This window comes from Artibeus jamaicensis, unplaced genomic scaffold, assembly GCF_021234435.1.
Source record: "Artibeus jamaicensis isolate MK-2021 breed Jamaican fruit bat unplaced genomic scaffold, CSHL_Jam_final scaffold_833, whole genome shotgun sequence".
Taxonomy (NCBI): Eukaryota; Metazoa; Chordata; class Mammalia; order Chiroptera; family Phyllostomidae; genus Artibeus; species Artibeus jamaicensis.
In genome coordinates this window covers 13,568,616-13,583,536 of record NW_026522056.1, presented here as the reverse complement: position 1 = coordinate 13,583,536, position 14,921 = coordinate 13,568,616, and the positions used below count along the sequence as shown (strand labels likewise).

Below are 14,921 nucleotides of genomic sequence, written 5' to 3'. Positions count from 1 at the left end.
TTTTTACCTAAGCTCTAGTCAACTTTAATGTTGCTTGTTTAAGAATTTGTAATCTTTGCAAGGCAGAATGAGTAGCATTGAATCTTCTCTCTACTAAGACGCTACCACCTGTATGGGTTTTGGCCAAGCTTCTCCTTCACTCTCTAAGGTAAACTCACACCAGCCTACAGCAGTGGTTCTTAAGTGTGGTCTCCATAGGAGCTGCATTGGGAATGTGTCAGAAATGCAAATTTTTGGTCCTCTGTCCCCACTCCCTGGAGACCCAAGAAAGAGAAACTGGAGGTGGGTGGCCGCAAGATGCGGCTTAACAAACCCTTTAGGTGATTCTTAACCACACCAAAGTTTGAGAACCGCTGGCCTAGAGTGCTAGAGGAAAATGTCTACCTATAAATAGGGTAGTTATCTCAGTTTTTTCTGCTGGAGTCAAAGAAGAGGAAACTTAGTAATTAAATATGAAAAGGAATATAGGATGAGCAAGAGGGGAGGAAAAGTGGCAAAAAAATCAATGAAACTGTCACTGACATAGATAAGATTCATTTTCAACTGATTTAACATAACCAGTTGTTTTTGGCTCGTGAAAATAAAATCGTAGACCCACAGTGAAGAGTAATTTGTTTTCTTACTGCCCTTAAGGGTAGAATTGAGATGATCTATTTACATTTTCATCTGATGCCTTTAAAAATTGACATTTATTTGAAACATTGATAGTTGAATTACAGGTTCAATCTATAAAAACTATACTAAAAATAAAATAAATTGCACTTATTCACATCATACTTTTAGCAACCAGATGAACCCTCATATTAGCAAGTAAATGTCTCTTGGATGAACTAGTCCCATTTATAGGAAACAGATTGGGATAAAATAATTCCAGTAATCTGAGGCAGATTTATTTATAGTGGTGGTTGGGGGTAGACTGTACTTTGTTAATCAGCAGACTAAATTTCAGAATTCTTAAGGTTAGTGTGGCCTGAATGAGCACATTCTGTCTTGTTGTCAATTTGGGTTCAGATATATTAGTTCTAAAATATTGAACCAGTTTCTAAATCTCTGGAATATTAAAATGAAGATGATAAGAGGGTTGTTATGAGGATTGAAATAGTAAATATATGGTGCCCAGCAATGCCTAATATATGGTGAGTATTCAATAAATAATAGTTTTCAGTACTAATACATTTGACTCTGCCTTTTGTTACCACCTTCTCTTTTAAAATGATCATAGTGCAATTCTCCTAGAGGCTAAAATCATTTCTAAAATCACCTGTCGACCACACTAGTCAAAATATTTTCTGAATATCCACTGAGTATTGAAAAGCTGGAGTAACGGACCTTTCAATCTGTATCATCCCAAGTGGAATGTTCTCATACATCCTAAAATATTATATAGAAATATGGTAATGGTGTTCACATTAGTTGAGTGAAAGAATAACCCTTCTTTCTCACAGTCTATAGATCTAGCTCATAGGGCAATTTATACATTTTAAAAATGCAGTTTTAATCTTTATTGTTTTAACTGTCACCTGAACCAATAAATGGGATGGAGTAGGGCCATGGGTCGTAGTGGAAGAAATGGATGTTCTTGGCCACTTCTAACAGGTTACAGGAGGGAAGAAATGAACAAAATACACGTGTGTATACACTTCAACATACAATTTGTTACACTTAAATATTGTCTCTGATAAACAAATAGGTACCAAGAGACGTGTAAGGGGTCACTCTTTTTTAATCCTCCCTATTGACAGTCGGGTAGCGCTGTATACTGAAGAACTGGGTGCCTAAATAAATGCCTCAGACAGAGACCTCCTGTGCTTCTTCTCTTCCCCTCCAATCATCAACCTCTGCAGTTTCTCAAGGCTAAAAGCAAATAAACAGACCCATTATGATGTCTTATCTTTGCACACCTGACTACTTGTAAGTCCTCTATAGTAGAACCACAGTGTTCCCAGTTAGTGTCCTTCCTTATTTTCTTTGTTAAATGTCATTATTTGTGACATAGGATGTTCAATAGGACCAAGAAAAAGAGGTCAAAAGCAGTACTTGATTCTCAGGGACCCCTGCAAAGATAGCTGCAGTGTATTATTTAGCAATGTAATTTATAGTTATTTTGAGAAACAATGACATTTCAAGAAGTGATGTTAAGTTTTAAAATTCTTTTGCCATGCAGAGTATGAGAAATGATTATGGAATGTGTAGAAACAAGTGGTGATTCCAAAGAATGAGACCACATATAGATAATAAAAATTACTTCTTTAAAAAAATTAAAGCATGGGGTAGTTATGTAGTTTGTATACAACGATTGGGTCTTAAGAAGAAATAGGAACAAATTTTATTTTGTGTGGCTAAACCAATATATACATAAAATTGACACTTTTGCATTTTTGGGGGGTATCGCCACAGGTTGCTACATTATTATAGTTCTTTTCAATATAAAGAGAGAAGGCGCTCCCCAATTCTGATATTCTCCATCCATATTTTTCTTTCACACTCCATGGATACAGCATTTAAAAAGTTTAGAGGAGGAGAGAACATTACCCTTTCTGCACAACCCTGTTCATTTTACACAGATGGAAGCCATTCAACAGAAGTTAAATAATTTGCTCTTGGTCAGGCCATACACCGGCAGAATTAGGTATTGTTATTCTTCCTCAAATGCTCTTTTAAAGGTTAAATATATAGGGGTTTAGTTCTGAGAATGACTTATGTTTTTTCATTTTTGTTACAGTGACTTCTTTTGTCACAGGCAAGCAACATAACCAGGCATTGCCATTCTCTTTTCTCTTTCCTCTTTTATATCGGCTACCTCCAGGCGACAACCTCATCAATTCCACAACAAATAACCAATAGTATCCTGAAGGAGAGTATTATCCTAAAGACCCATTTTCTCTAAGAAAAAGAAAAGACTAAATATTTGTAATGCAGGTATCTCAGATAAAAGAAATTCTGACTTTAATCAGATAAAATAAAATAGCCAGATTTATACCATAGTTTTGATAAAGACAAAAACCAACAGTGACCCCCTCTCCAAACTCACACTTTGAGCAACTCTCACTTTTCAGTACTATGAACACTTTTCTTAGGGATTACTTTTCCTTTTCTTTACCCCTAATATTTTCAGGGAACAATGAACACTTTGAATGGAGCGACACTGAAGCCAAGTATAAAGGGGTAAATGAGAGGACAGACAGCTCCTAGTCAATTTTAGCAAAAAGTCAACAACATTAAAGAAGTAACCGTATATTCCATTTAAGTGAGTATTTCCTTCGTATTCACACCATAAACCAACTTCACTGTAGCAGAACTAATGAACTCATTACAAATAAGTTTTTCTTTACTGGTAGATGCCACTGGCCTCAATGAGAACTTTTTCAAAAGGGATATTTAAAGAAAGTAGTTTTTCAAACATAATTTACCACAAAGCACCAAGATGGAAAACTTGTTGAATAAGCATCGAAAATAGTTAATATTTTTTAGACTAAATTAAAGCAAAATTCAATCTTGAAGGTGAATTTACCTTCCTTTTGACCCCTCTCTTCAAATAAGGAACAATACATAAACTTAAACTTAAACAAGTGAATATCTGATGTTTATCCAATAGCCTTTGCCAATGATATAGATTCTACAAAGAATAATTATTTGTCATTAAAATAAAAGAAGCAAACTTTCTTATACTTTAGAAATACATTTTTAAGAGGACCCTGTTTTCTAATAACACCGCTCTGATTTTACAAACACAATTCATGCCACCAATTATGGAGGTAAGCTTCTACAGTTTAAATCAATGCTTTACTTTTCAACAACCTTTTATCATTTTTGTAAAATTTCAGAAACCAGTCCATTAAATTTTTTTTCTCAATCCACATATTCTTTGAGATATTCCTTATAGGATCTTTTACCTTGGTTACTTTTATAATAAGTGTCCTTCAGGATTCAAGTATGGCAACTTTAATTTTTCAGATAATAATTTTCCTTGGTGGTCCTTAGAAAAATGAACTTAAATGCTGCCTTGATGTGAATAAAAATTATTATTTTGCGGGGGAGGGGTTGGGGAACTATGGAAGCAGTTTTGTTCACATTTTTAGGAATAATAACCACACTAACTTCAGTTTGAAACGATTATGTTTGCTATCTTATATTTTTCAAGCATAGAATGGAGTGGTTTAGTTATACCTGTACCCTCATAGCCCCGAAGTTTTTACTCTTTCCCCAAATCATCATCGTGCCTTCTGGTCCCAAGGCTATCGGATAGGTTCTGGCTCCGTCAATGGGGAATCAGTGCTATAAACAATCAGGACTAATTTTATCCCTGTATTTAGTCTTGGATTTCACTAAGTTGTTAAGTAAATTATTCATTAATAATCTTATGCCTTTCTCGTCAAAAACATAAAAACTCATGTTAATAAATAAAGAGTTTAACAGTCATGACATAACCTTTCGCTGTAAGTTCTAGTAGTCGTTTGCTCTTCAACTCACTTGCTTTCTTTTTTCTAAAAATAATAGTAACAGAATCAGTAAAAAATGGACTGAAAGTGATTAATTTGTTAACATTTTTAATATGGGTGATTTTCATTAGAGAACACAGTTAATCTAAAATAATACTTGGTTAAATAATTTAATATCCTATGGTCTTGATCTGTATTACTTCAGGAAAAAGATAAATACTTTGGAAGAAAGGGGGAAAATAGGAAGGCAAGACAGTTAGGCTTTGGGAGAAGAAACAATATTCATATATTAAAAAATTAATATATACATATAGTATTAGCATAGTATTAGCATTTTAAGTAAATATCAATGGGAATCATTCAAAATTTCCTCGAGGTTCTCTTGGGGTAATAACATAAATGTTATGCTAACTAGATCAAGTATGGTATCTAAGTAAAAGGAAAATAGTCACTCATAATGACATCTAAAATTGATACTAGTGGGTACAGGATAGTGTATGGGACATGATTTCATTTGCATGTTTAAAAAGAATATAAGTACGTACAGATATGCCTGCATATGCAGAGTAACTCTGGAAAGGTAAACAAGAAATTGGTAACATCGGTTGCTACTTTTTACTTTCTACCCATTTGTAGCATGTAAATATTATGTTTTTCTTACTCAAAAATGCTGATTAAAAACCTGCTACTAAAATGAATTTAAATGACCTACAAGTCATGTCAAATTAAGAAAAAAGACTTTTTTTTACATATACAAAAATAAATGAATATATTGTTTTTCTAAGATCCACCTAGATAAATTTGGGTCAATATGCTTTATGACAGAGTAACTGTAATCTAAAAACTCAGTTTTCACATGATTAAGTGGGGAAAACACATTTTCCCCGCACCTCACTGTGACAACATTGCGGACCACGGATTGTCTTAACAGCATGCTAACATCCTTATTCTCTTTCTCCGATGGGCTAGCCATTAGCCACTATTTTCTCTATGAGATTCAAGAAATCTTTAATGTCAGAGAGATTTTAAGAATCTTATTTGGCAGTGATAAATTTTATACCTGTATTATTTTGTTGGCATAGAATCAATTTTAACTTATTTTAGTGGTTTACTTTAGATTTTTATCTTGCCAAAGACGTTTGGTGTTTTGGTAAAGGCAGATTTCCCACTATGTGGTGACCAAACAAATTCCTTACATAAAGCTTGAAATCAAATTTTTATGAATAGTTCTAATGAAAGGCATTTCAAAATAAGCAGGAAAAGAAATCTTACACTTATGGAAAATTACCTTTAGGACACCACTTAAAAATTCAAATGAAGTCCTAGTCACTTAAATATTAATAAACCATAAAACAAAACCTAAAGGAATGATTGTACATTTTTCAGTGGTAGCTGCTTATTAAAAATGAGCGTCTAAGGGTATATTCCAATTGCATCCTCTTCAAATTGTGCAGCTCAAATAAATGTTTATTTTACTGAAAATATTTGCAAAATTACAATATAAATACATGATTATATTAAGATAGGATGACTATGATGTATTCTTATCCACAGATATAAAATAAATGCAGTAAATATAGCATACTCTTGATGAATTGTTAGTACACAGTGTTTCTTAGTAAAGTACATACAACCTATTATTAAGCAACAATTATCTAGTTTTTGAATGTACATCTTAGGAAGTTTTTAGGATGAAAGGATACACTAAGTCCCCCAATACCCTTTTTGTTTGGAGAAAGTTAGTTCTTCTGCAAATTTTGAAATAATATACTTATCTCAGCAATTCTTCTTGGGCTCTTTGCATTTCCTCAATTTGAAATTTTATTTCTTTAGTCTGGGTGTTTTCATAATGACACCATGTCAGCCAACCACACTTTTAATTCTAATACAGTCATGTACTGTCTTTTCATTAGCTATTTAAACACATATCAACAATGAAACAGAATCATTCAAAAAAATTTGTCGGCACAAATTCCCAAAATCAATTTTCTGGGTATTACAGGGAGTCTCAACTAGATATAGTCTCAATGGTAATATTAATCGGAGTTAGAAATAGGTTTTTTAAAATTGATTCTAGTCCTTAAAAATACAAATATGAACTCTACTTTAAAATTCTTTGTTAAATGTATTGGGATTTATTTCAAAAGCATCTTCTACCCTTCTCCATTACACTGATTTAATGGAAACTTGTTACTACAGCAGTTCCAACGCAAACATATGCATGCAAGAGGTCACCCTATAGATTCTAACTACGTAGTTATTGAAACACATCCCACCTGTCAAGTGGCATAAATGTACATCTTATATATACAAAAGGTAAAGTGCATTATTAAATTAGTGAACTGACAGATTGTCTGCCTGGATCATATAGCTTTCAAATAGACAAATGTGAAATTCTCCCATTAGAACCAATTATTTCAAGAGGTTCCAACTAGCTTTTCCACCCTGTCATTTATTTTTTGGCCATGCTCTTTAGTGCAAATAAGCTTGTGTTTGACTCAAGTTTAAGGGACATGGCAATTTGGGGCTTTAACAAGAAAAATTATAAAATGTGGCAGAACAGTAATACTTTTATAATACATTGCATCTTTTGCATATAAGCAACAGATTAGTGCTGCTTTCAATAGCTAGGAGCACACTGCCAACTATTACGAGGAACCCGTTTCCAAATTTCATACTATTAGCTTATATTATTACAGTTTGAGTCTGTACCACATTAGCTTAGGTTATTATGTGCAAACATCATCAGTGTTTTAGAATTATACAGTAATTTTGGTTACTACCTTTAATGCTCATTTTTTGACTCCTACCACCCAGTTGCCTGAAGAGTTTATCTTCAAAGCAGGGATCCTGTCATTTGGAAGAATACCATGTACACTTGCAGCTCCATTTATGTCACAAATGACAATAAATAAAATGTATATTGCACAGATAAGAATAGTAGCTTATTTTATAAGATACATGGCAATTCATGTCTTAATACCAGAGTTTTGAACTGGATCTTATTTGATTATGGCTAGTGATTGATCGGGAATTTTAAGTATCAAAAAACAGAGCATAATTTCACTTTTCAATGAATACATTAACTCTGAGGAAAGTGAAACAAAAGGACTGGCAGAAGGCTTAATGATTCTAAAGTGTGTTCAATTGCCGGTAATATATGGTATATATGCATCGATCCAATCTGTAGCTTTGACATGGTAAAAACTTTTAAGTACACATACAATGTAGAAAATTTGTCTGCTTGACTAATTCTTTACTTAACTAATTAGTGCAAAATTAAACTAATCATATTTATGTACAGTAAATTAAAGATATTTATCTTTGACATAGTATTGTGTATATGTAATATATATTATATATTACACACACATAAATATGTGTGTGTCTATATATATGTATATATATATAGACACACACTTAAATATTATCAGACTAAAAACCCAAAAAGGAATCATTTAGACTTAATGAATATAAATATTCTGGAAAGGAAGGTTTTAAGAGAGAGTATACAGTCACAGCAATAGTGATAGGAACACTGAAATAGTGGGATATTCACAGCTCCAGTTTGCCAAAATCTGACAGGTTGATTATTATTAATAGGCACTATGATGGGCAGCAATAACAATCAGTAGTACAGTAATTCAAGTGCACACCACTCCTTTATATACCCAAAACTACGTTTACCAAGCCTACAATAGTTTTTGACGGTCAGCACTGTTTGAAGAGCCTTGCTACTGTTAGGGTCTCAACACCCACCATGTGCTATTAATTCTAGTACCAACATTGTCTTCTAATGTTTGGTTGTTCCATAGTGATCCAGATGGTCCACAATTAGAATGAACTGATGACACTCCTTCATACTACTAGGAAATGTGAAATACAATCTGCAAACCAACACCAGCATCTAGGTCTGGGTTACTGAATGCCTGTTTTTAAGTAATACAAACCAGTGAAACTAATTTTCTTAATCCATATCATAAAGTTTCCTAGTGACCTTACTTAAACATATTTGGGGACAAAACTCTGAAGGAAATAATTGTTAAAATAATCTTGAGTTACGTGTAGCATATAAAAGAAGAGCTATATTCTGATCTCAATCCGTGCAGCCAAGCTCTCATTAATGAGAGCTATATTTGGGGGTTGAAATCAGTGTCTGGCCCTTAAACATGGTTATATGGACTTACTGTGTGGGAAGGGAATGAAGCCAAGATAAAAGACAATAATTTCATTCAGAATAAAATGTAGCTCAACAGATAAAAATTGAGTCGGTTAATACAGGGTGGGTTGGTACACATAGACACTATAACCACTTGTTTAAAAAATTGCTTAGGTGTTGAAAAATTGCTGTGGCACTTCCTGGAAAGTAATTTTTAATACATGTAAATGGGTGAGTCTTGTTTTTAAAGTAAACCTTGTTAAGTAGTATAAAGAGCACCTTGGAAAATGCCTGAATTTTCCTTTCAAACATATTTATAACCAATCTTCAAATAATATTTTCCCAGTCTGAAAATTTATATTCTAAATGCTTTTTAGAAAAATCCTTTTTTTCTCCCCTGAAATTAAAACATCTGTAAAAGTCAGGTTTATACTGGAAGTGTTGACTCAGTTTTAAGGGTGGCAATTGCAAAAGTGCTACTAAAATATATTATTACAGATGTATTTTTATTTCAGTGAACTGGTGCACCAACCCCTCTGAAAGAGTGTTAAAGAAGAAGCATAAGATATAACACCTTAAGTCCATGATATATTTTGGGGGAAAAACCTCTCATAATCTTCAAATTAGCATGAAAAATAAACCACCAAGATTTCCATGGCAAAGCCACAGGAAGAGGCTTCCCCTTCAAGTGACATAAAAGTAATTCCTGAAACTTTGCTAAGTCAGTAAAAATATATAATATAATAAACACAAGTGAAGATGAAATTGATTCTAACTAACTTAGAATAACCAATTAAAACTCTCCCATGACTTTGATACGGCAACTCTAAACTGTAGGGTTACCACAAAACTTGAAATTTTAGAATACTATAGCAACTCTAAGATTTGATACTTTAATGTTACTGTTTAATATTCAATTATCCAATGGATAATTAATATATTTCTACTTGTACTTTTACAAATAAGCATATGTACACTACACTTGAGGTCAATTTCTGTTTCTGTGGTAACGGTCCTACAGGTAAGCTCAGCAGCTTTTAATGAAGGAGGAATGGGGTACTTTTGGGGGGAACTTGTTAAATAGTAATTCACACTTCCATATTATGTATCTTTTTTCAGGATTATGTCATAGTGCAATGTAAATCTTAGTTATGGTATTTAGAAGGTCAGAATGTCACATTTTGTGCTGATCTGCATACTTCAGTAGTCTGGAGCAGATGAAGCGGCTAAACTATTTAGCTCTAGGAAGTTGGGAATTCCCATACGAATTATAGTGTTCTGTGTATAACATAACATGAGAATCGGACTCCTTGAAGTATAAACTATAGAGGTATTACTAATAACACAGGGCCAAAAAAGAGGAAAAACTTCTTCAAATGATTATGGATCAGTTCTTTTGGCCAATCTATGATTTTAAATTTTGCCTGATGGAGTTCAATTTCACTCTAGTTCGAGGCATTCTTGTTCTTCACCACTGGCCCTTCTGCCATCCATTCTTTTTTCTTTATGGCTGTTGCATATTTTCCTCATCTCTTCTTCATACTTGATAAAATTCTCCCCAAACCTTGTCCAAGCTTTGAATGGAACAGTAATAGTATTACGGTAAGGTGGCCTCACCTCACTTACCTTCAGGAAAATTCCATATTTATTAGAGCCCACATCAAAGTAGAACCTTTTATTGTCCACTCTGAAAGAAGTCCCCTCTGGGAGTTCAAGTGGGTCATCGTCTCCACCTCTTCGTTCTTCTATGTCCCCTTCACCATAGTCTTCAATTAGCTGAACCAAGGCATCGCGAAACTCAATCATTCCTTGTGCAGGGAGGACAATAGTCTGCTCTTGGCCCAAACTGTGGCCAAAATAACCTATCATGCCAGTCCCCCGCATCATGGTTTGTCTAATCCTTAGGAAGCGACCCCGCTGATTTTCCTTTAGGTCCAGATAGTATTTCCTATTGTCCCTCTCTATGTAGTCTGTTTTGAGGACACTGTGAGGGTGCTCCTCGGACCCCACGGAGACTGGTGGGGAGGGCGCCGAGTGCTTCGGTCTCCTCCTGGAGCCTGGCTCTTTGCTGTGGCCATGCTCTTGCCGGTGGCCCTTCAGACCCAGGTGGGCGTAATGCTCGATGAAGTCCCCTAGACAGTCCTTCAGCTCTGCTGCCACCGACAGGGAGAGGGTCAGCTTACTCTTTCTGATATTGTCCTGCCGGCCTCTCCCGATCCAGACTTCGGCTATCTTTAGGAACCGGCCCCGGGAGCTTTGCTTCACGTCTAAGTAAAATCTCTTTTTCTGGATGTCCACGCGTTTGGAGGCCAGCTCCTGGATTTCGGCTGCGCCCCCAGGCTGATGAGGGGTGGCTGAAGCCGCGTAGTGGGGGTAGTGGGAGTGCTGGGCCTGGGGATAGAGTCTACTCCTGCTTAGGCCGGAGCCCCCCACATTCTTGCCTCCGCGGCCGCCGCCGCCTCCCCTTCGCCTGGCTCTTTCCATCTTCAGCTGCAAGTGACAAACAGACACACGGGGCAGGGTGGGGGAGGGGTGTTGAGAACAATCGCAGACGCCCCTCGGCCTGCGCCGCCCCCGCCTCTGCCCGGGACCCCCACGCCGGGCTCTGTTCCCACGGCGTCGGCCGCCCCAGCGCCCAGCTCCTGCCCCAGGCAGAGGATCGGCGGCGGCCGGCGACAGACCCAGTTCTGCACCCCGCGCTCAGCATCCCTCCGCCGCTGCTAGCCTCCCGCTCCCGCTCGCCGCCGGGCGCCCGCTGGGAGCTCGGGAGCTCCGGGGTCCCCAGCCGGCAGACACTCACATCAGCACTGCCATCACCGCCGTCGCTGATGCCCTTCACGACCGCCGCCGCCGCCAGATCTCGGCCCCTCTGCTGCAGCCGCCGCCTCCCGCCTGCTCCCCCGCCGTCGCCGATCGCACAGCCCCGCGCCGGAGCAGCCCGGCAGGGGCATCGCCCGCGGCACCCACAGCCGCCGCCCCTCCTGCGGCCGCTGCGGGGGCCGCCGCCTCTCTCCCGGCACCGGCCCGACACCGGCCGGGGAGGGGGGGGTGGGAGGCGGGGTGGGTGGCGGCGAGGGGCGGGTAGTGGACCCCGCCTCCTTCAGCACAGCCCACGGAAGGGAAGAGGGGGTCTCGAGTTCTCCCTTGGGGCGCACCCTGACCGAAGCCCAGCGTGTCAATGCGAGGCGACCGGACAGGTGTGAAGATAGGAATCAGGATCGGGAGTGGTGAGAGTGTTCTGACTTCTCCAGGTTTTGCTGGGATGTAGGACTCTCGCGGCCCACAGCACCTGCACAGAAACTACAATTCCCGGAGTGCCCCGCAGCAGCGAGAGTCCGCGCGCATGCGCACCGTCCTGCCTGGAGGCCAGAGCAGTGAGGGCAGCCGCCCGGCCAGGTGGCGAACGCGGGCGGGGCTCACCCCGGAGGAAGGGGAGGGGATGTTGGCCTCCCACAGCTGAGGTGTACCGTGTGCGCCGTGACGCTCCAGCGTGTACTCGGAAGCGCGGGAGTGAAGTGTGTAGAATTGGGGTGTATCCTGGATGCCTGGGTTCCAGGCCGTGCTGTGGTGGCGCTCCGCAAGTCATCCAGCTGGAGACCCGTTGAACTGGCTCTTCTCCGGGTAACGTGTCCTCCCCACTCCTCTAAAGCCGGGTGCAGACCTTACGGTATCGCCCGAGCCTTCTCCGACACTGGAGGTGCTCAGCCCCCCTGGGCGGTTTATGGGAGATTCCTTAGACACGGACACCCTCTTTTTCCTGTCCACCTCCCGAGCATCCGGAAGAGGCCCCCCGACCGCCTGCAGGCATTAGCGGAGCTTCTGTTGGTCAGGGCGGTGCTTCCCGGTCCCTCCAGCCCCCACCTTGTGCGGGTGGCCGCCCTTAGGATCCGTCTTTTCCACGCCGTCTTCACTGCTGTAGAAATTGAGCCACTCGATATTTACGCGGCAAAGCCGAGGGACGTAACTTGCTATGTGTAATTTGGCAAAATATGTTGCATTTCTTAAGTTGAAATCATTCAGTCCCTACTGTGTGTGTGTGTGTGCGCGCGTGTGCGTGTTTCCTGGCTGAATCTTAGTTGTTTTCTGGGTAGCTTTGAGTATGTAAAGATACTACTCCCTATGGAAGAGAGTGCTACCAGCCTTTAAGGTAGAGTACTTTGGTATGTTAGTTTTTAGGGAATTGGAGCTCCGGATAGGTAGGACAGTTCAGATTCCATGTCATTGAATAGAGGACTGGTCCAGACTGTTCATATGCATTTGGAAGTCATCTGTGTGCTATAGATAATTTTAAAGCCATCAGACTGGATGCGATAGGGAGTGAATGTGGATGAAGGAGGAAGAACAAGTCTGTTACCTGAATCTGTAATGCCATGATGTTTAAAGATTGGAGAGGTAAGGAAGGACCAATAAATAGTACTGAGAAAGAATTCTTACTGGTGTAGCTGAAGAAGCAAGAATTGTAACAGAAGCCTAATAAAGTATTTCAAGAAGGCGGGTGTGACTATTTGGGACATGTGCTGCTGGTGCATGGACCCAGATAAGGATTGAGAATTGACTATAGTCTATGACAACATGAAGGGCATTGGCAACTTTGATATGAGTCTTCTTGGTGGAGTGGGTTTGAGAGACCATAGGGGGAAAATAAATAAATAAATAAATAAATTCATTCCTCAGTTGGCAAGCTAGAGATGTAGGAAAGCTAATGGTATAGCTCCAGTGCAAGTCTGAAGGCCTGAGAACGGGGAGAACCAGTGGTATATGTTTCAGTCTAAGTCTGAGCCCAAAGGCCAGTGAAGACTCATTGCTAGTTGGAAGATGGTCAGGCAGAGTGAATTCTCCTTTATTCAGACTTTTTGTTCTGTTCATACCTTCAACAGATTGGATGAGGCTCACCTACATTGGGGGGGACATTATTCAATATACTGATTTAAGTGTTAATGTCATCACAGACATACCCAGGATAATGTTTAACTAAATATCCTAGCACCCAGTGACCCATTCAAATCGACTCTGTAAAATCAACCATCATAGTGGAGTATATTGACATAGATGCATTGACATGAATAAATTTCAGAGTAGCTGTTTTTTTTGTTTCTTAAAAGTCATTTTTAATTTTTCAATTACAGTTGCCATAATAATATTATATTAGATCCAGGTGTATACAGCTCAGTGATTAGACATTGTATAATTACTAAGTGATCATCCTGATAAATGTAGTACCCATCTGACACCATACATAGTTATTAGGAATTGTATTGACTATATTTCCTATGCTGTACTTTACATCCCCATGACTATTCTGTAGAAACCAATCGGTACCTCTTAATCCCTTTACCTTTTTTTACCTATCCTCCCAACCCTCTCCCATCTGGCAAACGTCAAAATGTTCTCTGTATCTATGAGTCTGTTTCTGTTCTGCTTCTTTTAGGGTAGGAGTCTGTGTAAATTCTTTTTTGGTTGCTTAAGTGAAATGTAAAGCAAGAGCTTCAGTTGAGAGTGAGGATGGGGAAAGAGATATGACAGGTTTAAGTAGAAAGGAGAAGATATGAACTCGAAGGTGAGGATAGTAAGTAGATTAGTGAAAAGTTGTAGAATTGCTAGGAAGACTAAGAGCTTACTTGAGGTTGCTGGTCACAAATTTAAGGTGAGACCGGTCACCACGGTTGTGATTTTCACCTGCTACATTCATTCACCTGCATAACTACAGACACATAATCAGCAGAGAACTTGCTTTTGATCAGGGTTAGAGTTTTGCCGAGAGAAGAATGAAGCCAGAGATGGGTAATGAAGTGAAGGGAATATGGAGGGAAAGGGTTACAACTTTTTAATTTAAATTAGTCAAGGGAAAGATGACTGGATAAAGATATAGTTGTATATAATGGAATATTACTTTGTCATAAAAAGAATGAAATCTTACCATTTGCGAAAATATGGGTGGACCTAGAGAGTATCATGCTAAGTGAAATCAGACAGAGAATGACAAATACTGTGTGATTTCATGTTATGTGAAATCTAAAGAATAAAATAAATGAACAAACAATAGAAACAGACTCATTGATACAGAGAACAGACTGATGGTTGCCGGGGGGCGGTGTTGTGGGGCTGGGTGAAAAAGGTGAAGGGATTAAGAAGTACAAATTGGTAGTTACAAAATAGCCCTGGGATGTGAAGTACACCGAAAGGAATATAATCAGTAATATTGTGATAACGATGTATGGTGCCAGGTGGATACTAGGTGTATTGATGGGTCAATTTGTAAATTATATAAATGTCTAACCAGTATGCTATACACATGAAACTAATATAAAATAATACTGAATGTC

The 14,921-nt window shown here is 38.8% G+C and overlaps 2 protein-coding genes across 20 annotated transcripts in view; one reads left to right on the top strand and one right to left on the bottom strand.

The window, feature by feature from the left end:
• PURG (purine rich element binding protein G) overlaps window positions 1-11,622 on the bottom strand; it is a 35,469-nt gene extending 23,847 nt beyond the window's left edge. For 2 of the 4 annotated variants that reach the window (XM_037128807.2, XM_053659981.1), the window contains exons 1-2: window positions 11,399-11,622; window positions 10,225-11,088 (exon numbers count right to left, since the gene is read on the bottom strand). In XM_037128807.2, the coding sequence (XP_036984702.2) occupies window positions 10,225-11,082 (858 nt within the window). In that variant the 5' untranslated portion in view covers window positions 11,083-11,088; window positions 11,399-11,622. Of the gene's footprint in view, window positions 1-4,543; window positions 11,089-11,398 lie in introns of those variants that run through there. The other 2 variants (XM_037128808.2, XM_037128806.2) reach the window with 2 other exon arrangements.
• A 364-nt stretch (window positions 11,623-11,986) lies between these two features.
• WRN (WRN RecQ like helicase) overlaps window positions 11,987-14,921 on the top strand; it is a 122,901-nt gene continuing 119,966 nt past the window's right edge. For 14 of the 16 annotated variants that reach the window (XM_053659873.1, XM_053659863.1, XM_053659859.1 and 11 more), the window contains exon 1: window positions 11,988-12,219. The gene's annotated coding sequence lies outside the window, so the exon portion shown is untranslated. Of the gene's footprint in view, window positions 12,220-14,921 lie in introns of all 16 variants that reach the window. The other 2 variants (XM_053659875.1, XM_053659867.1) reach the window with 1 other exon arrangement.